General features: G+C 36.8%; 1 protein-coding gene across 2 annotated transcripts; it reads right to left on the reverse strand.

Annotated features, from left to right (window-relative positions):
- Nucleotides 1-113: 113 nt before the first annotated feature.
- Nucleotides 114-23860, reverse strand: LOC119788111 (protocadherin alpha-C2-like). Of its 2 annotated transcripts, XM_038292266.1 has the most exons (5): nucleotides 21045-23860; nucleotides 19926-19984; nucleotides 11765-11850; nucleotides 7348-7352; nucleotides 405-657 (listed from the first exon to the last, which is right to left on the reverse strand). In XM_038292266.1, exons 1-5 carry the CDS (start codon nucleotides 23586-23588, stop codon nucleotides 547-549), a joined length of 2805 nt encoding a protein of 934 aa, XP_038148194.1. In that variant the 5' UTR covers nucleotides 23589-23860; the 3' UTR covers nucleotides 405-546. The 2 variants fall into 2 exon arrangements, with proteins under 2 accessions (XP_038148193.1, XP_038148194.1); XM_038292265.1 differs by lacking the exon at nucleotides 7348-7352 and having other exon boundaries at nucleotides 114-657.
- Between the last annotated feature and the right edge of the window lie 3528 nt (nucleotides 23861-27388).

Raw genomic sequence — 27388 nt, forward strand, 5'->3', positions numbered from 1 at the left:
CAGATACAAATAGAGCACCGTCTATGGTGCATTTCTGTTGTCAATGTACAAAGCAGATAACAGTTTGGGGGACTGGATGGTAAATCACAGGAAGGCTGATCTAACAAATCAACTGTTTTTTTTTTTGTTTGAATTTGGTCCAGTCTTTGGATTAAGAATATTTGTAGTTCGGGTAATATGGGAGCCAAAGCAGATCAAATGAGCTTCTGGCCACTGTACAAAGTCTATGCAAACATGGTTCCCCTGGTTACATTGTGCATTTGGTTTATTTTTCTGGCTCTGGAACTGGGACGATAGATTACAGTATGTAGTAGCTCTGCTTTTTGGTCACCTACTTTTCCCCCTAATCATCGCCACTGTCATCCTTTCCCTTATCTTTTTTGTCCTTCTTGTCTTTCTTCTTTTTTTTCTTCTTCTTAGCCTCATCCTTCTTGCCGAAGCTAATGAAGTCACCTTTGTCATCCACAGGGCCTGGGTCATGGCGGATGGAAATGATGGCTGGAGATCCGGGGATGATAAAGGCTTCAGGGGGAATCTCCCCAGGTTTCAGGGGTTGAGGAGGGATGTAGCCTTGTCCGGCGCCATATCGGAAGTGCCAGCTATTGCTGTTGACTCCAGCACCCACTGGGGGTGAGAGTTCTCCACCCCCCTCTCCATCTAAAAGACATAATACATGTTAAATAGTATCATCACTAATCTAAGCTAGGCATTTATTTAGATTTTAAGTTTATTTTATCTTAAATGGAGTGTGTAAAAGTTCAAGAAACATTTTGCAATACAAGTAATCTCATTTACTCATTAATTAAAGTATCTACAAGCAAACTTTAAGAAGTATGAACTATATCTTAAAAAGATATTTTTATGAGAATAATAAAGACATTGATCATAAGACAAACAACTTGTTTAAATAATAATCGATCATTAGCAAAACAAGCTACAATTTATTTAAATATTCTTAAAAGCTCTTGGTTCATAAAATATGTCAACTTTATATATTTGATGCCTAAGGTAAAGAACAAAACTATATCAAAAGAACAAAAAATGAACAATACAAAAATAATCAAATAATAGAAACAGCTAAGAAATTTAGTTAAGAAATATTGCAGTTTTACATGCAACGATCTAAAAAGACAGAGCTGAATTTTTTTTAAACATGTCTTAAAGCTAATAGGCTTGTTCTAAATTTAGTTTAATATGGTTGTTGTGTCAGTTATCTAATAGATTACTGAGTAATCAGTTGTTATTCTGTACTTCTTTGAAAACATTACAAATTGAAGTTATTTAAGTGTTTTTCATAATAAATCTTAATTTTGGTAAAATATCACTATTTTCCACGTTTCATGTTTTTTTCATGATACATCTCAATTTTGGTCAAATATCACTGTAGTAGCAACTGTCAGCAACAGTTAACAAATAAATTAATGTTGCATCCCATTCTGGGATGCATTTGTTCTGTTTAGTTTTCACATTGGGTTTTCAGTTTCGCTTGGATTTATCTTATTTTGTTTTTACTTCTGAATTACTTCTTGGTCTTACTGTTCCTGTTGGTGTTTTTTTTTTATTATCTCCTGTTCAACATTCCTTAGTCTTTATTCTAGTTTTATTTTGTCATTTATTGTCTACAGTTATCTTTAGGTTTTATTTTCCAGTTGCTCTCCATTGCCCCCTAGTGTCCCCTTCCTTCCCATTGGATTTTTTCTAGTTCTTTCTCTGCACACCTGTTCCCACACAGATCCCTACTCCAATATTTGTCCTGTTAGTCGTCTTAATACAACTGCGTTCAACATTAAACCCACCAGAAACTATCTTTGCCTCCGCCTCTGCATTTTGGGTCCAGCTACAAATTTCTACACATCCCGACACATGCACAACAGGCTGAAATATTTGGCTGTCCTTGTTTTGGTCCAAGTGGATATATTGTATAGTTGCGGGTGTGAGGCTAAGTGCTTTTAGCTTGGCACCCATTTTTATATTTTCTTTAATTTCATAGAGCAAAGTAGAAATTTTTCAGCTGCAGTGTGGTTTTATGACATTCAGTTAAAAAATAAGACACAAAGTGGCTAACAGCATTCGGTTACTATAGAGAGACCCCTCAATTAATTGCGTTGTATCTCTGCAGTTGCATAAAACAGTTTTTCCATGTAATCTTTGTCTGATTGCTCGGTCTCCATTTTCTAAATTTGGAAGATCACTGATCAGCCAATACTAAGATGTGAAACTGATTTTCTTCATCAACCTTATCTATCTCTGCAAAGGTTTCAAAAACACCCACTGTCAATTCCTTGAAATTGAGAGCAGTTATTTCAGAAGTTTCAATGTTTTGCAGGCAGTGATTCATATTTTTTCACTAAGATAGTATTGAAATATCTTGTGTCCTGTGATCTTATAACAACTGACAATTAGAGAAATGAATCTATAAGGGTCAAAATTGGGATCAGCATGTCAGCCTTTTTAAAGATGGGAATCCGTGATCTGCCAGAAACGTGTAATCGATGCACCCCTCATAAACTATTACAATCTTTTCTTGGTCACATAAAGGTTATACAGCGTGTTAATCTATCTTGTGAGCAATCACAGAGAAAAAAATAAGCATAACTACATTAATACATTTTAGAATGAAGCCTTAGTCCACTTAGCTGACTCATCCTAAAATGTTTCTATTGTTTAGATTGTATGCTTCTGATTTAGGGCTGAAAGAATCAATGTGATTAATCAATTATTGAAATAATGGTCAATTAATGTAGTAATCGATTAACCATTAATTGGACAATAGAGCTTGTAAAACATGCCTTTAGCTGACAGAGTAACCCACTTTAATTATAAGTTATACTTGTAATATTAAGTAATTATATCAAAATTATAAAAACATATGTAAATGTTTTGCATTTAAATAAAAAAGAAAAACTTGATAAAAAACTCATTATGCTCTATTCAGAACTCCTCAAGTGGAGCCCTAATCTGATTAAATCAGATGCATTTAATAAGAGTTAAAGTATGGGTTATTAAACAATTCCCCTGGAGTAGTAAAATTTGATTACATATCTGCAACACAAGCTGCAAAACAGAAGCAGCTGTTTCTTTTTCACTAGATAGATTATTTCACTTTCCATTAGTTTTCTTTGTCTTTTAAACTTGATGCATAGTAAGTAATGTACATATGGTGCAACTATTATTTTCACATTATTTTCAGATGTAGGCACGTTAACAATATAATGTTCAACAAATTACTTGATATTAAACTACTACTCCTTAAGAAAACTAGGAATATAACACCAGAGTGTATTTAGCTAGTCACAAACAGCTATTTCTTTATTTATAAGCACTTAGGAAGATCTCATCGCAGACAGTATTGCAATATTAAAATTGAATAATACTGCAAAAAGCACTCTCCAGTGGCTGTCAGAACATTGCTTTGTCTGAGAAAATAAGCCTATTGAGGTGAGTACTTTAAACCTGACAACCACAAACATTTTTGTATTTAGTTGGACAAGTTTGTTCTGTAAGTTCTGAAGAACTTTACATTTTCACAAAATTTTAGAGACATGTTATAAAAAGAAGGCAGGAGGGTAACGGGCTGGAAATTAAATAGCATTGTGAACAAAGAATACTAAAGCTAGCTGATTATTAGCTGCTAACAGTTCTGTATTTGGCACCTAAATCTGTCCTCTGTGTTTTCAAAGGCATACTCATCACGGATGAAGAGGATGGTTTTTTTGTTTTTTTTTTTACCAAAGATAAACTACGCAGTTTGTGCTTTCCTCACTGTGATAAGACAAAAAAATTTATTTTTATTTTATATGACTTAATTAGAAATTTTCAAGAGAAAATCAGTTTTTTTTTTGTTTTGATCTTCCCAATAGACCTAATATAGGACGGATATATCAATATACCCCTGTTTATTTTTCTATATAAGTTTTATTACTATCCTGCTAAAAATCAGAGGGAGTGGACCTTTATAGTACTGCAATTCACCCTAGATGACTGAAAGCAAGGTAATAACCTTAAGAGCTGCTTAACGTATCTGCGTGATTGGTTTTTGTATTTAGATGATGCCAGCCACATAATCCCCCTGCGTAGGTTGCCAGGGACAGGGATTCAGGCTCTAGAGCAAAAGAATGGGTTTGCAAAAAAAATTAACCAAAATAGTAAGCCAAAATATATCTATATTTATTCATTTATTATTTCCAATTTTGAAGAAGGCTGTTTAAAAAAAAAAAAAAAGAAGATGTGTGAATATTACCTGTTGGGATCAAAAGGTCAGATATTTCAGAATTAAATGAAAAGGGGTGTTTGAAAGGATGAGAGCATGGCAGCGGGAAGGATGGGGGTGGGCGGGTTTCGCAGACACGGTGCTCTCAGGCTCACACCAGTTCCCTCAGCGCTGACCTACTTTCAGTCTGGATTTTATTTAGATCAAACACGAGTCCTTGCAAAAAGCTTCGTTTAGTCTTTTTTTTTTAAATTCAATTCCTTTTCAGGCTATTTGTGACATTGCTGGAGTGCTGAACGTGTTTTAACCACCATCCCTTCAGGACAAACACTATTTTTAAAATATCTGCAATACTGTGTACTATGTTCTCACATTAGATCCCTGCAGCAAGATCATCAACAGGAGGAATAACATGTACCGAGTACTAAAAGAGCAGATTATTATATTATATAGAGTATTATATTATATAGCTTCTGAGTTCCATATGTGAGCCTCTATAAGTGTCACGTTTAACCATTTAATGAATAGCTGGCCACATCACACAGAGACCTGTGGCAAGTTATTGAACCACAACTCACTGCAAACTGATTATATCAGCCCCTAAAATGCAATAATGGGAGCAATCGATGTGTCCAGTTTACAGAGAGAGAGCTACTGTATGATATGGTAACATAGCAATAGAGTGACTGTACCACAAGGAAGAAAACATTGATATTTTACTCCATCAAGAGATTTGCATATAATTTATTTGGGCAAGAACGAAAAAGATGTCTAATGTATAACTGCTTTTTTTTTTTTTTAGTCGACATTTCCAAAAATTTCTATATTTTCATTTATTTGAAAATATAAACATTTTAACTGACCAACGTGATTGAGCTAATTTAAGAACTACGCATTTCTCAGGTCAACATCATCCAACTTATTGGTGTAATACTGTAATGATGCTGCTACTGAGGATTATAAAATTCAAGAGGATGGTCTGTCCCGTCTTAAATTAATCTGGGTATTAAACAAAGTATTTTAGTGTTATATTTGAATTGCATCAGTGGTGTTTTTTTTCTGAGATCCACAAACATAGTTTGAATAAAATCAATAACTACAGATCAGGATCTTTAAAATACCACAAAGCTAAGGATTTTTTAACATATGTGCAGATTTGGGCAGGTTTAAATAAACACAAAGTTAAAAACATGTAGCATTCCAACAGGCCTTCACCGTTACCTCAACAACTACTGTAAAGCTTGATGTACTCGAAGAGTTCCTTTTTTTTAGGGCAGATTAGCACAAATAAGTTATAATTCTACTAGATAATATAAATCTGCAGCATTAGTACTTGAGAACTAAAGGTTATTTTAATGTGATATTCATCATTATAAGTTAAACATTTAATGTGTCATAAAGGAAGTAGAAGCTTATCTGTTTTATATTAACAATCATGTAAAATATTTCTGTTTTACATTTGTTTGTAAATATCTGTTGTGGATGTCATCATGGCACCAGCCAATGTTTAGAAAATGATAAACTACCTTGAGGGGCAAAAACCTTTTGATGCGATCCTGTTAAAATGACGTTTGGTAAGAATTTCCTCTCGGGTTGTTCCACATGGACAAAAGTTTTCCCATGTATTTCTGTATTTACATGCCCAATTGGTTTAGTGTGTTCAACCTTACACTTAAATGATTTCGTACACAAACTGGTTCTTAATAATGATACTTTGCCACAGAGGACACCATGTAAATTACTTCATTGTTACATAAAGTACATAGACACAAAATCTATTTACCGGTACACATTACACTTATTACACTTAAGTCATTTTCACTTTAAAGTTAATTGAGGAAACAGTTTAGCATAGACTTAGGCTTTTTCTCAGTTGGTGCCAAATGTAACAGTCTGCAAAGGTGTCACATCAAATCCAGCTGATAAAACCTTTAATTCAGATGATTAGCTGGTAAAATGCTAACTCTGCTACTGAGGCTTCATTACATATCTTAAAAGGTAAGCTTAAACTTGAGCTAATAATAATAAGAAAAAATTTATTTGTGAAAACCAATTATGTTTATCGCAAATATCTAGTGGAAGATAATTACTTAAAAGCATACTTTGAAGCAACTTTGGGATTTAAATCTAAAAGAAAACCTGTGCATATATTTGTATTGAATTCATAGTTGGGGTATACAGTATGCTATCCTCTAATTAGGCAGTAGATTTTCTTTTTGCATTAATATTTTCTGTTATAAGTGGCTATTATTTAACACAAAGATAAACAATTAATGAATCTGTGAATTAGATTAGATCATTTACAGATTGTTTACAGAACAAATATAGTGTCAGTCACTAGTCAATTGGCAACTCTGGCAAAATGCGAAAAATAAAAACGCTTCTTTAGCAATATGTACACACCTTGTTCAGAGAGAGATATTTTACCCAGTCCACATCATTCAGAGTGTTCTGTCCTATCTAAAACTTCTGAAAGTACTTTAAATATAAAATTATTACATACTGTTCAATAAATGATAAGTGTCATTTTCATTTAAATGCCACCTATCGGTTTGTGATGTTACGTTGCTGTATTGGCTGTTGAACAAGTCCCAGTGCTGTATCTGGTGTGTGGGTATCGGGTTTACAACTGGCTATTATCCAAGTCCTCTTGAAAACATTCTTCTTCGAAATGTTTGCTACATATGACGTGTTTTTTCTCTGGCAAGAATTTCGATGGCAAATCCTCCCTCTTCAAGTTGGCAATCCAACGACAAACTCGTGAATCATGAATCGGAAAGGTGTAATGACAATTTGTTTTTTCACTTTTACCAGATTTATTGCAACATCCAACTGCCATGCACTTGGGCATTGTCACTTTAACGATAGCTGTCGCAAATTAAAATGGTGAAGTTCCTTGCTGGCCGGACTTTTCCTTTGATTTGCTAAACTCTGCTTTTATATTTGGTATGGTAGGTTGAAAGTACTTTTTCTCTCACTCTTTCAAATATTTGCAGTAAATATAAAATGCTATTTTCTAATACCTTCCAAGCCATTCTGTTCACTGTGCTGGCAGATAAATACAGATTCATAAATTACTAATTAGACGTTTATTGAAACTCTGCTTAGCTTAAAGAAAAATCGAAATGTTCACTCACATTTTCTTCAAACGGAAAGATGAGACGATTAGTTTGCAAGAAGAAACAGAAAAAAAAAATGTTACAAAGGACCTTTTGTCCCCTGACTTAATGTAGACAAGATAAAGGTTGGATGGCACAACATTTTTCTTTTTTTTTATTATTATTATTATTTTTATTAGATGGTGATCCTGCAACAATTCATTTTATTCCACAACTTTAACACGTCTGCTTCTGGGTTGCTAATAAATGTGACTAGTCCTACCAAATGAGATGAAAATTAAATTGAAAAAAGGACAAAGTATCTTTCAGGTAAGATTTAGCTACATTGGCAGCGCGAAAGAGATCACCATTAAGCTTAAAAATAACCAGATGGCATTTTTCTTTTTTTTTTTGTGTTAAATCTTTATCCACCAACAGTTCAGCCAGAAATCAAACCTAAAACTGGCTTAACTGCCTGCCATGTGCTGGCAAAACCATCCACAATCTGTTTAGGATTTTAAAGATAAAGAAATGAATAAATATGTAGAAAGGCTAGAGATGAGACGGAAAATGAGTAGCAAATATTTTAAAGAACATTTTTAAAATACTTTTAGAAAGGTAGCTTAACTATTGCATAGGACCACTACAGAAGATTCTAGTAAAGTCTGGCTCTGCTATCAGAAAATGAGGCATGTTTCAAGCTCGAATAGAAAGCCTTGGGAGATCCCAAAGCTTCTTGGGCTGCTGTGACAATCTTGATCTTGGATATTTTCATTAAGATATTAATGATCATTAGAAATCTTTGTCTGTAATTTAGTGTCTCTGTGAGCAGGTCATGCCTCAGGTCAGCCTCCATGTTCCCTAATATGTTTCCATTTTTTTCCAGATGAGCCTATATCCTCATATGAGGACCTAAAATGGATTATTGTATAACCGCTGGTAAGCAGGTCAGTACAGCTCCTTGTGAGGACATTGCCATGACACATGAGGAGGATTTAAGAGTGTCTGAAGTCTCATTTTGCTTAACCTGATGTCCTACATTTAAAAGAAAATGGGCTAGTTTATTTTCAGTCTTAATTCAAGTGAATCCCTAAAGAGTTCACATATCAAATGCAATGAGTTCCCATCGTAAGACATAAATAAGCTTCACAGTTCTACTAGAATCCTCTTAACTTCACATTCTTTTCACCTTCTATTCACTCTAGCTGTATTTTCTTCCGTATTTTTCCCTTCTCCTGTCTGCAGAAATTCCATTCAGAGATACAGCCGGTTGCGATGGAAACTGTCTTCACCCGCTCCCTGCTGATGGTGGGTGCGGCTGCTGCAGCAATTTCTCAGTTAGACAGTGTTGCCAGGCAACAAGTCACATGTCGTTACCTAGCAACAACACCACTGCAGGAACCTGACAATCCTCTTAACCTTTCTCTTCCTCCATTCCCCCGCACTTTGCTTTTTTCCCTTCTATGCATCTTTTGCTATTTCTTTCTTAAACTGCTTTTAATGGATTTCTGATTCTTTAGTACAATATCTGATAATAGCTTGTGTCCCCCTCTGGCATGACACAAATGTCTTCCTCATGTGGGCTTGAACGGCTTATATAAAATGTGAGTTTGAGGATGCTGCACTTAAATGCACAATGGTGTGCTGATAAAGTTCAACACTGAAGAAGATTAACTGCAGCTATGATACTGTGCCATTGTTGGTACTTTTAAATGTGCCACCAAAACAAGCTCAGTCTTGTCAGTGTCTAAGCCTTTAAATAGTGTTAAAATAAAAAAAAAAAGCAGGCTAAATTATCACCAATTACTAAGATTCATTAGCTAAATAGATTATCTAAAGACAATATCAATATTCAATGCTTTGCAAAAAAGGCACCTGTTTTAGTTATTTATTAAGCCAGAAAGAGAAAGATCTGGGCAGTGCTACCTAAAACTATAGATTCTATTTGTATACATGTATTTCTTTCTTGTTTAAAAAAGAAAACATTCCAGTAACGACAGCTACAGACAGAAGTACAGAGACCATCTATCACACACTGCCATGCTACCCTTCAACTTGAGGTCCCCAAGCCTGTTCAAGTTCCTGCAGCCCGACAGAAAATCAATGAATGGAAGCACAGCTGAAGGAGGGGAGCACTCTGCAGCACTGCAATAATTCACCAAAGTTTTCCAGGCCTTTTTGCCACTTTCAGCATAATGTAGTAGTACCAGGTGGTCTTATTCATTAGCTCCAAGGCAGACGATTCTGCAAATGATGCAACACAGGTCAAATCTAAGGCTCTCTTTGCTCTTAAAAAAGTTGTTTGACCTTTTTGTGACTCTAGCAGTCTTTATTTGATTGTTATGAATGTTAAAAAAGGGGGCAGAGATAGAAGAAGAAATCCAGCAAATGAACCAGACTAAATTCTGCAAATGAGGCTCGCCTCTATACAGTGAATTACACAGAAGCAGATAGGGATTGCTGACATTAAGTCAATAGTACTTAAATTTTTTGTACTGTTATATATCTGCAATATCTGCAATATTAATATTTTATCTCCAATATTAATAATAAAATTGTCCAAGAGGGTCTAAATAAGCTAATAATCATCACTGTTTGAAATGCACTTAGGAGGCAGTGCAGAACCAATGATATCTAAGATGTCTAAGGATTACTTTTTGTGAATGTGCTTTGTAGACAATAGCAGCTCCAAAAATCTTAATTTAATTTTTTTAACATCCAGAGGTTTGCTTTTGTCCTGTTCCTAACATAAGTTCTTGAGCCGAGCTCAAAAAGCCATAACTAGATATTCTTTTTAAGAAATTTCTAGGAGAAAGTAGAATTTACTTAGTCATAGCACTTAGTCCAGGTTAGGGTTATCAGCCAGAGCAGACTCAGACCATCAAACTAAATTGGACTACATTACTGCATTCACCGTCATGCTCAGTATAATGCTATTTTTATTTAAAAAAATATCTTTATACAAAAATGAGTGTGATTGCCCTGCAAGGCAGATAAATTGTTGTGAGATTTGTGAATTCACAAAATCCTGAAAAAATGAAGCCAACAGATGCATTAGCCTCAATACAGTAATGTCTGGGAAGGATGAAATGTGCTGATGTGTATGAAGTCAACACGTAGACTAGTTCTGCACCAGTTCTAGATGGAATACTCTGTTTCTTTTTGAGAAATGAGCAAAAGGACACGATTTGAGATTTTGTGGATTGAAGGCAGACCGGATTTGGTCATTTTACTCCACCAGTTGGGGAAACAAATCAAGAATCTGATACGTCACAGCTGCTACTGCTGCTGTGATTGGCTAAAAGCAGGCATCCAATCAACTTGAAGAACTGTAGTGTCCTTCCATTTTGCGAACAATTTCCACATGAGGCTTTCCAGATGGATACTGTGTAGAATCCAAATTGAACTACACATATGGTATAGCTATAATTAGTAAATATAATTTTCCTTACAACTGAAAAATGCATTTTAAATTTGTGTTGTTTTCTGAGGTTTTTTGGTTGGAAATACTATTACCTTATATTAAAATCTGTTTTTATAACAAACAGCAATTTAAACAACAAATACATTTATGAGATGACCTTTTTTCTGTACTGTAAGGCATTGAAAACCTTATACTACTGCTAAAACAAATCCTAATACCTTCAACGACGCCACCTACTCAGGATTTGTTATTTCTTATTGAAAAGGCTGCATTCTTAAAAAAAAGCAGCTCACCATGCTCCTGGCTGCATGGGAGGATACTGTTGATTTTCTCTGGCTCTGGATGAGCACATCAGGCATTTGGCTTCTAATCTAAATCTCATCTATGCCCACCCGGGCAAAAAGATGTAGACATCATATCAATAATTCTTTTGAATCCGTTCAAAATCAAAGCAAAGTCTCTGTATTAAATCTAATTTATATCTGAGCCTTTACATTTGGGAAAGTGGTATAATTTGTTCTATAAAGCTTATATTTTGCCTGCCAGTAATGCCTAAAATAAAGGTTACCAAAGAAGAAGACTGACATTTTGGAGAGTTCATTCATCCATATAAATGCTCAGAGTTAGATAGTAAGAACTGCTTCAGATTCTGCATCTGTGTATTATGCTTGATATAGCTTAAGATTAAATATTGAGCTTAACACACAAACCTATCAGTTCTGTGACAAAAAATGCCTAAACTCAGAATTAATCCAAGACATTAATACCCAGGTTTTAACTTTTATAATGCATTTTTTTAAAATATGTGATTTTTGTCTTGGATACTCAGCTATTTATTTTCATTTTTCAAAGGGAAATATTAAAAGGTTTCACATTTGTAATGTGCAATTTTGTTAAATTGAGTCCAGGATTCAGATTGTAGAGATACCCTCTCCTAAAATGAAATGTTGCTTGATAGTTTTGTTTCAGATTATCAGCCAAAAACTTAATTTAGTCCTGTTTTAATAAAAGAACATCCCGATGAGCATTCACCTGCAGCACTGGAGACAGTAGGCCAGTTCTGGACCAGCATCCCTTGGGCGCCCTGCATCACTGAGGACTCCTCCATGTGGACAGAACTAGAAGACAGATCAAACACAAAAGCAATAATTTGCATAATTAGTTTTTTTGGAGTTTGGGTTTTTGTTTATGACTTTTAGTAAAAGAAAAAAAAAGAGATGTTTCTGTAACAACTGATTATCATCTAACTAGAGAGTGATATTTTTTCAAGAGTTCATCTATTTTTGTTATTGATCACTGCTTTACAGATAAGATTACAATAAGATTACAATAAGATTAGGCTACATGATATGGTGAAAAATAATTTTTCATATAAAAACTTGGGACATACTAAAGATGGGATGTTTCATGCACAGCAGTGCACAGCATATGCACCCAACTGTTGGTTAGGAATTCTTCTGGATGGATTACTGCATTAAAGCAGGCAACTCATAATATCAGCCAGTGGCGCTCGGGATTCGGCTGCTTTTCAGGTCTCTGCTTCTTTACTCTTGTGTCTCTCATCTTCTCCTTCCCCTTAATCCATAGATCCCCTTCATTGTTTATGTTTAGGCCAGCGTTCTCTATTACAGCACAGCGATGCTACGAATGTTATTAGTTGTGACGGCTTGTCAGGAGAAGGAAACGTGGTGTTCTAAAAAAGACTGATAGCTACTTCATCTTTTGACTTTGTTGAACGTAAAAAACAAAAACAAATGACATATGGATAAAAACATCACTGACAATGGAAACATTTTTCTGGACTTAAACAATAAATGTTTGGTGCCTCTCTAGCCTGACTTCAAACACTGCCACCTTGATTTCCAAAAATCAGGCAAAGTTCAATTCTTTCAAATCATAAGGCTTTGGACCAATAGGTAGATATGTCTCATTGATTCTCTATTCTTTCAGCAAAGTCGGGGTCCTTCGTTTTTCCCTACCTGAGTTTCCCTTTCACCTTGAAAAGAAGACTATGAAATGTAGTAGCAGTTTTATTGTCTTATATCAGAAATCAGAATCAGAATATATCCTACAACATTGCTCTATACTTACTTAGCAACAAAACAGTACATCTTGAAGTTCAAGTATGAGTCTTAGCAATAATAAAGTCTCTAATGCTGTAGAATATAAATATCTGGCTGGCTTGCCAAATATGGAAGCAGTTGTACTGCGTTATGTAGTCCTGTTTCTGACCTTATGTCCACTTAGCAACACAGAGAATGCAACATGTAAACAGAGAGTCTACAAGCTGGGAGTCACGTACGAATCTTGGCAAAAACAGGGTTCCTACTGGCTGACTCGCACGCAATCGGGTCACAGGCCAAGAACTTCCAGGAAGTTCTTCAGAGCGTCCAGTCGTGCACATGCATCCACACAGTGCGTTGTGGAGCCTATAAAAGGCCGCCCACAATGGATTAAAGGTGGGGGAAAGACAACATTTAACAGCTTCAAAACAGTTTTTTTTAGCAAAAGCCCCCTCCCGTCTCTTCTTCACTCCTTGTCCTATGAGCCTGTCTGTGTGTGCGCTGACACACACACACACGCTGGAAGCTTAAAAATGCCACGACGTTATGTATCTGTTAAAGCTGAAGTCTGTAAGTTTTTAAAAATCACTTTTTTGTCATATTGGCTAAAACTGTCCCTATGCCCAGACAGCAGTACATGTGATATGTAACCTGTGAAAAAAACTGCTTCAATTGGTACCGCCTACTGCCTGTATTTCACTCTGGAAAGAATAATTCGGGACGAGTCAAAACAACCAATCACAGCCAGAGGAGCGTCTGATGGAGTGTCAATGAATACCCCCCCCCCCCCCCCCCTTCTGGTCGCATGCGGTACCCGCGCAGATGCTGTGAGAGGGGTGGAGCTTGGAGGTGGGGCATGAGTGAAGCAGAGAGGGTGGGGGAGTGGCGTGAAACCTGTTTTTCTTCAAATTTTCAGTCGAAGTCTGCTCTCTCCTCAATGTTACAGACTGCAGCTTTAAGCAGGACTACATATTGTTATAAACAAAACTATGTTAGAAGCCGGCATGTGTCTGTCTATGTGTGTGTCTGTCTTTATGTTCTTTGTCTGTCTGTCTGTTCTATGTTGTTTGTTCAATGTCAACATGTCTGTCTGGGGTATAAAATATTTGTTCTATTATGTTTCAGTATAAACAGATCAATAGGAGAATTAAACAGCAGATAATTAGATTACAGTTATGTTAAAACATAGATTAATATGACAACAAACATAAAATCCCATGAAGAACTGGATTCTCTCTATGCATCCACGTCCGGACATATGATAAGAAAGGTATGCAGGAAATCTGTTGCTGAAAAAGTTGAATTTCTGCACGTTCTTACTATTTGGATGCGTTTTGAGTAATTCAGTAATGAGTGGGACCAAAGTCATCAGAAAATACTACAAGACAAACAATAATAAAACTTTCTAAAAAGAAAATACAAATAATTTGCACAAGAAAATACGAATAATCTGGTCTAGACGATTATAAAGTGTTTGGTTTTAGTTATATTTTGTTTGTTGGTTTGCAAATGCTATCGATGTTGCTGTGATTTTTGGAGGTGAACCTTGAGAGGAGCTGTAAATATATGCAGTGTTGATCTTCTTGTTCAAATGTGTGTAAAAAGGGAAAAACTTTGGTCAATTTTATAACAAATATATTGATTAATATATTTACATCTTACTATGTCTTGAAATTAACATGTTAAAGGTTAGTGCTGTAAACCCCCCCCCCCCGCTCCCACCTCCCACCCACCCAGTAAAGTCCAAAAATGGTTCTGAGTTCTGTCCCTAGGCAAACGGAAACACAACACACACATTTTCTACACACAGACATTATGCCTGACACACACACAGCTGCTTGTTTTCGCTGAGAGGCAGAAGGAGGAGCACAGTTACCAGAGTGCACACAGGGGCGATCAAAATAGAATTAGGGCCCGAGGGCTTCGAAGCATTTTTAATTTAATTGACAACTTATTTTTTTCCCCTGCTACACCCGGCTAAGCTGCTTCGCTTCTTCTTCTTCTTGTTTACTACTAGCGGTTGGCTTTGGTCGCAGCACTGCCACCTTCTGCTCTGGAGTGTAATCGCTTCCTCTATGAGAAAAAGGAGCAGCGCATGAACCGAACGAAACGCACGTGAACCGAACCGAGACAGTCGAACCGAACGATTCTGACTGTCTTCATAAATCGTCCCATCCCTAATATATATATAAAACCTGAAAAAATGGTTAAGACATGACTATTTGTGTGCAATGAATAAAAGACTTGAGTTTTTACTTTTTAAGTTGAATAAATCATAATAATAAGAAAAAAAAGTCTAGTAATATTCTAATGAAATCAGAGGTAGTTAAATCTTTGTCATTTCATTTGTCATTTGTCTCATTTGATGCTTTCAAAATCCCCCAAACAACAGTTTACAAAGATATATCATAAGAACATAAGGGTGCCTTAATGGAGGAAAGAACACTGCAGTAAACCACTGTTGATGCTTGCTGAAGCTGCTTTGTTATTGAGGTTTTAAAGCACCACAGAAAACACTTAATACTTTAACTCAATTCTAGGGCCAGTATGAGTATCAAGCAAATAAGTAAAGCATATTATTTTGACATAATGAAATAAAAAAAAAATATTAAGCGTATATGGTATCTCTTTTTGCATTTATCTCAAACAACAGAAGTTTCAGAAAGGTTTTAATCTGGAAAAGGTGGGGAACTATAAACAGACCATGTATCAAATATTTTTGTCTTAAAACCTGTAAGGTTTGCTAAATAAAGATTGACTTTTGGGTAGATTTACTGCTCAAAATCATATCTTATTCATACATAAGTTAATAGCACTTACTGACATTATAGAAACTAGGTAGACTCTTTGATTTTGTTCATGTTTCATTTTGTTATTTCAATTGAGAACTTTGCATTATAAATTCTAGATTCAATGCCTTTTCATGAAATGGCTTGGGATTTCTATAAAAAAAATCATCTAAAACATGAACACTGAACTGCTTCACAGAAACTTGTGAGTTGACATGAGCTAGGCAGGTTTGACTAGAATCTGACTGTCACTACAGAAAACCTTTGCTTTAACATAGTTGCTGCCCTTTAAATCATTTAAATTCAAACCCCAGTAAACAAAAAAACACTGCAGCATCTGCAATTCAATACTGATCAAGCTAAAAATGAAAACATAATGACAAAGCTATGTGTGGACAGAATAAGTACAGTCAGATAAATATTATCAGTGTAATTGTTTTTATGTATGCAAGAAATGAGAATTGAACTATTTTGGAACCTGATCAAGTTCTTAATGATTTTCAAAATGTTCTAAGAGGAATAACCCTCACTATGACTATATATGTATTTAAAAAATATATATACAAATTGTTACATCCCTTAAAAGCAGAATTAAAAAGTTCTATGTTTTATTTATACATTTTTCTTTTATTTCATCATTTCAGAGTGAGATTTTTCAAGTCTTTATTTTTTGTGATTCTAATAATCGTGGATAAGCAAATTTCAGTATTACATAATATTAAGAAATAATTATACCTTGATAAAATAAATATGTTACTGACTGGTACTTTAAACTGACATTTGCTCCATCCTCTTGGAGCAACATAAACAGTGCAGATTGACAAATCCAATCATGCCTGCGCAGAGGTTAAGGGATAATATCACCCACCTCTGTGTCTATGTATGTTATAAGCACTGTCACTTTAAAAGATGGCAGCAGAAAATTGCAGTGATGATTTGTGTTAATCCATGTCGTGTTACAGTGACTTGATGACAGCATACATGCTATGATCTCCTGCTCACCATAAGAAATTAACACTAATATCCAATTAAATCAAACTTAGATGGACTCGATGATCGCACAAGTGAGCAGTAAGCACAGTTAGCATGAAATTAGAAAAAATGTGTACAAAGCGTGGGGATGTGAAGGAAACTCATTAGTTCCTGATGTTCCAGCTGTCGTCATACAGTATGCAGATGGAGATGCTCTTTGAATACACATTTAGAAATGTTTGCCTGACCTATAACCATAGTTGCATTTTATTCAGGTTGTTTTGATCTCCTTAAATACTGAAATATTCTGGTAAATATAAGCAGATACATAATAAACCAACCTGTTGTAAGAATTTGGGTATAAGCTTCAATTAGTCATCTTTAAATGCAATTTCCATAATCAGTTTGCCAATGAGTTAGTATTTTTGGATTTAATTTAATAATCAAAGCTTATGATAAAGAAGATATAGTTCATATGAGTTTAAACTGCCTCATATGAGAGGGACAGATGTCCATGGGAGGTAGCTTTTACAGCAGAAATTATCTTGTGTGCATCACATAATCTGAGAAAGGTCATCGTCAGCTCATTTTGTCCTTCATGCTCCATACGTAAGAACTGGAAGGGGAGGTGGGGGGATACTTGAATGCTGATGACCTATATATTACCACACTGCAGAGGAAAGCGGTTACTGGATCCACAGGCAGAGCTGTTCAGGCTTTTTTTCCCCAATGGAGGAGGACAGAGGTTCAAACAAACTCTGGGGCATACCCAGAAGCAGTTACTGAAAATGAGAGATGCTGAGCAGTAATATGATGCTGCTGTGTCTTTTTTAAAATGCATATTACAATGAGATTACAGTGTGTGTAAGAATTGAAAAATCTCATTTGAAACAATACTTATTGATGCACATTTTAAAGTTAACGCAAAAAGTAAACAATCATATGGGTTTTATCATAGTATGTAATGGGGTTAAAAGGTTAGTGCATCTCTGTTCAAAAATCTTCAATCTTCAACTTCTTGATTTAGGTTTCTCCTCATAGCAAAACTTATTATCCAATGCTCTAGTAAAATAAACTGGTCTTGGCCCCTGTTAGGGCCCCTGTATTGAAGACGGGATACTAACACAGTTTCTTTAATGTGCTGAAACAGAAACCATCATTGATTGGTGCCTTACACCAATTTAAGTTTTTACCTTTACTGTTTTACTTAAAAGAAAAAAAAAAATTAATTAAGGAGTTGCAATTATAGCTTTAGCCATAGCAAGAGAAAAAAATTACAGTTTTAATTTACTAGATTAGCCTGCAATATTCCACAAGCAGATTTTTGCTCACTTAATTAGATCATGAAGTAGTGAACTATTTTATTTACTTATTCTCTGTGCCCAAATGAACAAAAAAGGACTTGTTCCCCTGGTAAATTAAATACTTCAAAGTGGTTAACTCTATAGCACTAATATTGGTCATGAGATGACAGGTAACAATACAGATAAGTTGCTCTGTAAGGTGTGAATTATTCAAGTTAATAAAGTAAATTTGCCATTGTTCAATCTGTGTGAATGTCTAAACCTTTAGAGGAAAAAACTAAATACATCGCATAATTGCCAAAGGTTCATCTTTGATCTCATCTGACCAGGGCTAAATCTTTCAGATGTTTGCTGTAATCTAACAGGTTTGTACATGTGGCAGACTACAAATACTTCCCTCTGTGCTTTTCATTTAACAACTAATGATTCTTATCACTTTGACATTAAAGCCAGCTTAAATCATTTCCCTTTAACCAATTCTCCCACTTGAACTTTGCTTAGATCTCAACAGCTCCTGTAGAATACCTGCACAGCTCTTGCCTATTTCTCTGATTAAAGTTTTCCTGGTTGATTGACTATGGTGGAAAGTCCTCTTTACTAGGTTTGCAGTCATGTATTTTTTTTAATAATAATTTCTATGATGCTTTGTTAGAAGTTTAAAGCTTTGAGAATTATTTTTCGTGACCTAGCCCAGTTTTGAAGTCAAGACAATGTCTGTGTAAACATTCATTGAAGAAGCACAGTTAACATTGTTCTTTAATCTAACGACCAATTTATCAATAGGAAAGACCAAAGATGATGTTACATGGGGAGATATTTAACAGTCAAGAAAAAGACAAAATTCACATGATTCTTTCACTATTTAGCCATCCATCATCTACTGTGAGCTCACGTAGTGAGCTTCAATTTTATAGTTAACAAATTGATTCCAAGGGTCAAAAGTATATCTATTTTTTTATTACCAAATATCAAATCTGTTTTGAGTACAATAACAGCTATACTCAAATCATTATTTCTGGTTGAAAATGTAGCTAGTCCAAGAAATATTTGTGCATATTGATCTAAAGAGTCGTTTGAAAAAGCAAGTTGCAAAAAAGATGGTTCCTGGGTAGTCTTTGGGTCCACCAAACCTGCATTCAAGCATTGCCAGCAACCTCTCTCACAAAATAACAACAAAACAGATTGATAAAAAAATGAACAAAAAGAACTGATATTGTAAGATTTGTTCTTGTCAACTCCTGTACACACACACATTCTGCTATATATAGTGAGGACCATGCGTGACTCCCATTGACTCCTATTGATTTTCAGTCATTTTCAACCCATTCTATGCCCTACCCATAAAACTAACCCTAAATCTAACCATTACCAATGCATACCCTCACCCCTGACCCATTTGACACCTTAGCCCTAAACCTAACCATTAGCAAAATAGCATGTGAGGACCGCCAAAATGTTCCCACTTTGCAACAACTGGTCCTCAATTTGATGTTGAAATTGGAAAAATGGTCCTCACTCTGAGGGCTAGACAGACACACACACACACCTAAATGAAGCAGGAGTGAACTTCATTCACCCTGCAATGCATTCTACAATATTGCTTCTGTTCTTACCATTTTTGTTTCATTTTCATAACACAGCACATTATTTGTTACAGCCTAACCCAGTTTATTGGTAGGTTATGACAAAGGAGGACAGAGTCTTTGTTATTAATAATATTAAAAAAATTAATATTAACAAGTAAGTTATATACTTAAAGTGGTGTAATTCATACCATTGTATTAAACACACTTAGGTATATATTGAATAAAAGTATTTTAAAAATCAGGGACTTAGATATACTCAAGGAAAAAGTGTTGCAATCATCCCCGGTCTCACCTACTAAACATTGCATCCTGGAAACATTTATTGGTTTTAATTCACAAAACTAGTTTATCTGCACATATCTAAATCAGAGCCTTGCGTATTAGTGAGGCACTGATTTAGATATGATTGAAATCATTAAAGAACTTTAACCATCTTAAGAGTTCACATAAAGTTGAAGGGAGGGGAAAAAAAAGCTTACCTCTGCACCCCTGCCCTCAATGATGCAGAATATCGCCAGTCAGCATTCGGAGCTTTTGGCTGAGAGAGCATGAGGAAGAAATAGCAGAAGAGAAGCAATGGATGGAAAGAAACACAGAGGGAGAGAGACAGGGAGAGTAGAGAGTGTGTTTAATTTGATCTCATAGTGTGCATGGCCGTGCAGGGCCATGGCTTCATCTATTATTTATCAAGCACATCCCAGGTCAGGATTTGGTTGGAAGGCTGCACTTGTGTCACTCCATCACAGCAAATGCAGCAAAAAGATTTTAAACATGGCTGTGCTGAGCCAATATGACAGATTCTTTTTGACAGATTATTACTTAATCTTCGAATTTGACAGCTGAAAGTGTTTAGCCCTGTCCCTGAGTGCTCATGTCTTTTATCAGTCTGATGTGTGTGGGTTTGTGAATATCTAGAGTAAATCTGTCTGCTACTGATATATCTAGTCTGAAAGTTGGAAGGTCTCAGTAGACATGAATTGCTGCATTTAAAATCCAGAATGTAACAAACTTTATTGCTAAACAGTTGAATTATATTTCTATGGAACTAACCAGTACAAAAATAGGCTATTTTTTTTTATCAAGCTTTCGTGTTTAGCATTAGCCAATAGCTCTATTTTTCTTAGTGATTTTGAAATGTTTAAACCTTACAGTGAAATTGCTGATTTTAGATACAAAAAAATGTGGCTAACCAAACCTCAAATGAATAGTGAACTTGCTTTAGATCAAGGGTTGAAAAGGGTAAAAAAAATCTGGAATATTCAAAACCATCCTCGAAACATTCCAACTACAGTTAATCTAGAACAATTTTGAAGATATTGCAAATGCAAAAATTTAATGAGATTAAAAGAAATTAAAGGGTATTAAATAATAAAAAAATTTGACATTCTGGTGTGGAAAAGCATCAGGAGTGACACTAATGCAGAATAAGTCCTGAGCAACAAAGTCTGCATACATTTGATTCACAAGACGACAGGATAAAGAAAATACCCATAATGAATATAATCATAATAGTCTCACACACATTTCAAATTTGAAATATAAAAGCTTCACAAAACTATTAATATATACATGTTTTAATTCAAAATAAAAGGACCAACCTCTGGGCAGATCTGAAGAGAAGCATCAGGCATACTCAGTCTCCGTACAAATCCACTTCCACTAGTGAAGAAACGGTCAGCACCACTACCCCAGGTGCCACTGATTGGCCGACCCGTGTTGTAAAACATAAAGGTGTCGCTGCCAGAAGTAGCAGTCAAGCAGGTCTTGTAGCAGTAGGTTTTTGTCAGTGAGCCATTCCCACGCACCTCAATGTAATGAGGCTCCACTTTCAGGTCTCTTCGAAGCACCACATTGTTATTAGGCTGTCCTGCGGCCCCTCCGACACCTCCCCCGCCTGCACTGACACTGCTGTTTCCACCATCTGGGGGAGGCTTCTGTGAGCCACAGCAAGGAGAACAGGAACCAGGCTGGGTGCAGTAAGCATGGCAACGGACAATGGCAAGCACCACCACGGTGACCAAGAATACAAATGTTGTGGCGCTCAAAGCCACAATAAGATAAAGAGTAACGTTTGAGAAAAACAGCGTGGCATGAGGTCGCATTACCTTCTTGGTATCAGGTGCAACTTTTGGTGCCACCTCCATGACTGCCACATTAATAGTGGCAGTAGAGGAAAGAACTGGCTCTCCGTGGTCTTTTACCAAAACTGTAAGAGCAAAAGAGGTGGAGTTGTCCTCCAGGATTCTCCGGGTTGTCCGGATCTCTCCAGTGTGCTCATGCACTTTGAACAGGTCCAAGTCAGTGGCTGTCTCCAGTACGTAGACCAGCCAAGCATTTGGACCAGCATCAGCATCATATGCCACAACTTTGGTCACCAAGGCACCAGGCTCTGCATTCTTTTGAACTGTCTCTAAGGAGCGTGTCCCATTGCCAGCAGGACTTACTATTAGTGGAGCATGGTCATTCTGATCCATAATGTAGATGTAGACAGTAGCAACTCTACTTAGTGGAGGAATGCCCCCGTCCTGGGCTTTGACCTGGAAATGAAACTCTCTCAGTGACTCATAGTCGAAGGCTCGCAGGGCATAAGCCTCCCCAGTATCGGCCTTCACAGACACATATGAGGTGACAGGAATGCCGTGGTTGTTGTCATTGAGCACAGTGTAGGTAATGCGTGCATTCTCTTTGATGTCTGCATCTTGAGCTTTCACAGTACACAAAGAGGCCCCAGGGGCATTGTTCTCAGTCACATATACTGTGTATGAAGTCTGCTCAAAGCGTGGCGGGTTGTCATTAACATCCGCAACATCCACTTGTATCGTCTTCTGGGAAGATAAAGGAGGGTTTCCTCCATCCGTGGCACTCAGAGTGACATTGTAGGCATCAGTGGTCTCGCGGTCCAGGAAGGCTGAGGTAACCAGGGTGTAGTAGTTTCTGAATGACTTGATCTTGAATGGAAGGCCTGCTGGGATCTCTAAGGTCACCTGCTTGTTAGTGCCAGAGTCCCGATCAGTGACACTAATGAGGGCTACAACTGTATCTGCACGTGCGTCTTCCCTCACAGGGCTTGAGAGAGATGACAGCACTATCTGAGGGACGTTATCATTCACATCCACAACCTCCACAACCACCTTACAGTGGGCTGCAACAGCTCCCGGGCCTTTATCCATTGCCTGGATGTACATCTCATACGAGTTGGTCTCTTCATAGTCAACATTGCTCCTCACTCTTATTTCACCTGTATTGGTGTCCATGCTAAACATCTGTCTCACTCTTTCAGGGGTGTAACTACTGAAAGAGTAATAAACCTCTCCGTTTGTGCCTTCATCCAAATCTGTTGCATTTAGTTTGATCACCAGCGTGTCTTTGGGGGAGTTTTCAAACAATTTCACCTTGTAGACTGAACTGTCAAAAACAGGATTGTTGTCATTTGAGTCCAGGACCCGGATATTGATTTTGGCTGTCCCTGTTTTTTCAGGTATTCCACCATCCACAGCACTTAGAATTAGCTGGTGGTAAGGCGTCTGCTCACGATCAAGGGGCTTTTTAAGGACTAGCTCTATGTGCTTTGTGTTAAGGGAGGGCTTGTTTGATACCAGCGCGAAATTCTCGTTTGTGCTGAGCTGATACATGCGGACAGAATTGGATCCAACATCTGGGTCCTGGGCGTTTTCAATCGGGTAACGAGATCCCGGCATAGCAGATTCAATTATTTCCAGTTGGTACTCATCTCTGGGGAACTGCGGCGCATTGTCATTTGCATCCAAAACCTCCACCTTGACATAGTGCACCTCTGTAGGATTTTCTACCATCACCTCCAGATCAATGATGCAGGGGCTGGGTGAATCACACAGCGCCTCTCTGTCGATCCTGTCATTGACCAGCAGTTTCCCATTTTTAGGGTTGACAACAACGTACCGCTTCCCACTGATGGAGGTTAACTTGATCTTACGGGTGGAGAGCCTTCGAATATCCAGCCCCAAATCGTGCGCCAGATCACCTACCAGAGCTCCGTTTTCCAGTTCTTCTGTTATCGAATACTGCAACTGTCCAAACGCAAGGCCACAAAATAAGGAAAACAGCACAAAATAATAAAAAGGCACATTCCTCCCTGTCCAGTTGCATGTCCCCGTCACAGCCATGGCAAGCTCACAGGATCCTCAGACGGATTAAACGCAGCCTTCCGCCTTTTTTGCTTGCAGTATCTCGCATCCCAGCACCTCATTAAGGTGGACTAATTGGTCTCCCAGTGAATGTAAGAGGAGCGGCTCATCCATCGCGCTGCCCAGATGAAATCAACGCTCCACGGTGCACCCATCTTTTTTCCTTTGTCCGTGATGCGTTTTTTTCCTCTCCTCACTCCAAAGCGCGTTGCTGACGGGTGTGTTTCCCAGCCGCTGGAGCTGTGAGACTAACAAGGCAGATGAAACATTCACACACAAAACCGGAAACGAACATGTTTGATTTCAAAGTAAAACCACATATTCTTCTTCCTCTACTTCTTTGTATAAATTAATAGTATTATTTTTTTGGCCTATTAATTATTATTTGCAGTGAGGAAGAAGGCAAAAAAAGTATATAATTTTACACAAGCCTAAAAAAAAAATAAAATTATTTATTTTATACCTTTTTATATGCCAAGTCTTTTGTCATTGTCTGTATGTCTCTGTCATCAACTAAGAGGTAAAACGATGTAACTCAGATTTTTCATGAAGAAATCCAGCAGTTATTTAGATTAACAGGGAAGCAAACATCAGAAATAGTTAAAAAATAAAATAAAATAAATATATCTCAATTTTTTATTTAGCCCAGAAAGTTGCACCGAGGAAATATTTCAGAACTTGTTCATTTATTCACTTGCATTTCCTTGTAGTTTGGAGTCTAGTTAAAGGTATAAAGTGGAATGGGAGATTTTTTACTTCTAACACACTGAACATCTTATTATAAAGTTTGATTAAGGTGAAGAAATCTTATTGCTAACCTTTGAAACAAACAATCACACAGTGATGTAATATCATTCTCAGTTCAACCAATAGATTTATATAAAAAGAAAAAAGTCTACTATAAGGATGGAATAAAAATCGAATACAGTAACTAGGCATTTCAGCGGAAGTGGCTGTGTTTACTGATGCCTGCTTTACATTGAAAGCAGCGCATCCCACCCTGGCGCGCGCTCAGACTCCAGCTCTCTCCTCCTCTCCGCGGTGGCGCATCTTTCTTCCATCCACACCCATTTCTCTCCTATCTCATCCCTCCATTGCGATACTGGTTCTGAGAACTACTAAAGACAACACCTCCAGTGAGAAAAAATAAATAAATAAATACACAGAAGAGATCGTGGAAGGAAGGGAGGGAGAGGGCAAAAGGAAAAAAAAAAAAAAAAAAAAGCACCAATCATTTTTACACACATGCCCCCAGTGACAGCATTTCGGTTAAATAAATGATTCTGCTGAAAACACTAATGAAGAGATAATAAATGTGAATATAAAAAAAGAAAAACAAATTTTGGGCTTGGATGTGTGAATATAGCCGCCTGCAGTCCACCAATCCCATGTTTACAGACAGAAAATACGCGTCTGCAGCCTCAGACGCATGTTTAGAGACAGGCTCCTGCTTTTGTCGTCCTTTGTCTTCCACGCTTGACTCGCAAGGACGGTTATTTCGCCGGTAGCTATTCTGCGGCGCAGGCGGCCAACCCATTGGCAAGCATTTGGGGAAGACAGCATCGCCCTGACAATCGCAACCTTCCCTCCTTATGGATCACTGTCAGCAGTGGACCTCACGCTGTCAGGTCATATAACCGTTTCGAATACAACGCGAGGGGGACCTCATGAGGCCAGCAAAAAACCTAATTCCTCCTTTGGAGAAACAGGACGAATTCACCATGCATGTGGGGCCAAGCAACAGTATAAACACCCCATGAATATTTACATGTTTTTCACATTACAACTTCAAACCAAACAGAAATTCCTGAAATATTTGATTTAAGATTACAAACAAAACTTTAAAATAAGAGTTGTGGTAAACATGATTCTAAATGCCTGTTTTAAAAACAATAATCTATAAGTTTAGTATTGATATGTTTTAAACCCACTTAGTCAACACCAGGGGCTGAGATAGAAGGGGGGTCAGGGGTACCCATGGCCACCCTTAGCCAATCATTGGCCACCCCTGTGGCCACCCTACCAATTATTTCCCTCTAATACAGATGGTGGCAACAGTAATACTCTCAAGTGAAATATTCAAAACATTTTAATTTTTCTTATTTTAACAAAAAAAAAACACTGTGATTAATTATGCACATCAATATAACATTAAAGACGATAAATACAGAATTTAAGCAGAAATAGCTTTTGTGTTTTATGGGCTAAAGTGAACAGTCATCTAGGAGTCTCATGAAATCATAAATTACTATTTTAATAAAAAAATATTAAATAATCAATTTATGTAGATATTTGTAATTGTAAATATCAATTTTATGCAGAATGATAAAAGTAGGTAAGTAATGACAATGGAAAAGCACTAATCTTTGAATATATTCATCTATTTGTTAGCAAAGGCTGTGAAAATAAAGTTGGTCTTTATCTTGAAAGGATGGATGTTTTGCTTGTTAATTTTCCTGTTGGAACAGTGTAGATTTACCTTGAGGTTTTGGTGCCTATCTACTTTCAGCGACCCCTCAGTGTACATTGGTTATTGCCTGGCCACCCTTATAAACATTTTCTGGCTACACCTCTGGTCAACACTTAGCCTATGCATTGATATAACTGCAGCCTTTGGTAGTATGTCAACCAATTTGAAATAATGAATTAGATAATCATGCTAAACTTAAAGGTTTGTCATTTTATTCTTTGCAAATTCCTTGCTTAGCTCCGGGTGTACATTTCAGCCATTGTCTTAAGCTTTAGTGGTAAAGGCCAAGCCGACTGGGCAAAAGTTCAAATACAAAGCTTTCATTTCAGGCAGAAGTAACAGTAGCTGTAATGTCTTCTTTGACCAGCTAAACCGGCTGAAATGTAGAACATGTCTCTCCTAGAGGGAGGGTGCATCGTGTCAGAGCAGGGCCGAAGTCTGGGAAATCCATTCTAAACACAGAAGCAAAGTCGGTCACAACAGCTGGCACAGAGGGGCTGTCCTCATAGCCTTAAGCAGAACACATCATGGGACACATTTATTGAGGGGGCCACAATGCTTTTTCTCAATAAGCTGTTTGTATAACTGACTTTCTGTTTTCTCCTGCAAAACATAAATGAAATAAATAAATAAATAAATAAAATGTTAACTGTCATGACAATGTATCATAGGATACTTATAGGGTCTTTGACCTGGGGGTGGAGATCATTTCATCTTAAGTTATGTTTGTGTAATGTTGGCTTTAACTTGTGATTAATAATTTCATTTTCGTAATGGCCGATTGGAAAATATGAACAATGAGCAGTCAAAGACGGTGGCTAACAGGGGTCAGTGCCCTGTATAACTAGCCCTGGTCCCTCTTATGGTCCCTGTATTGGAGACATAATACTAAATCAATTTCTTATGATTATATTCTCTGGCATAGAAACCATGATTGGTCCTTTAAATTATTTAGACTTTTGAATTTCAAAGTTTATCATTAACCCAGTTTTCATGTTAGATCAGAGGTTGATTCTATGCTAACTCAACATTTTAACAATAAAATATTTCCATTGTTTTGATTTACACTCCACAATGGCCCTCCTGCTACATCTGCTGTATAACTTTTAATTGTTTTAATTAAAAAGCTATTGGACTAAATTAGAAATTGATTCATTAAGAAACAACAGAAATTACAACATTGAAGTTTTTCACCTTCAGACTAACATAGACTTTATCTTATATTTTGCCAACTTTAGGTAAGAGCAGGTTCCACTTATTACTGTCTTGATAGGCTATTCAAGATTACAAAGACATGTTTTCCCTCATC

The sequence above is a fragment of the Cyprinodon tularosa genome, unplaced genomic scaffold, assembly GCF_016077235.1.
Source record: "Cyprinodon tularosa strain WSP-4 unplaced genomic scaffold, ASM1607723v1 ctg31, whole genome shotgun sequence".
NCBI lineage: Eukaryota > Metazoa > Chordata > Actinopteri > Cyprinodontiformes > Cyprinodontidae > Cyprinodon > Cyprinodon tularosa.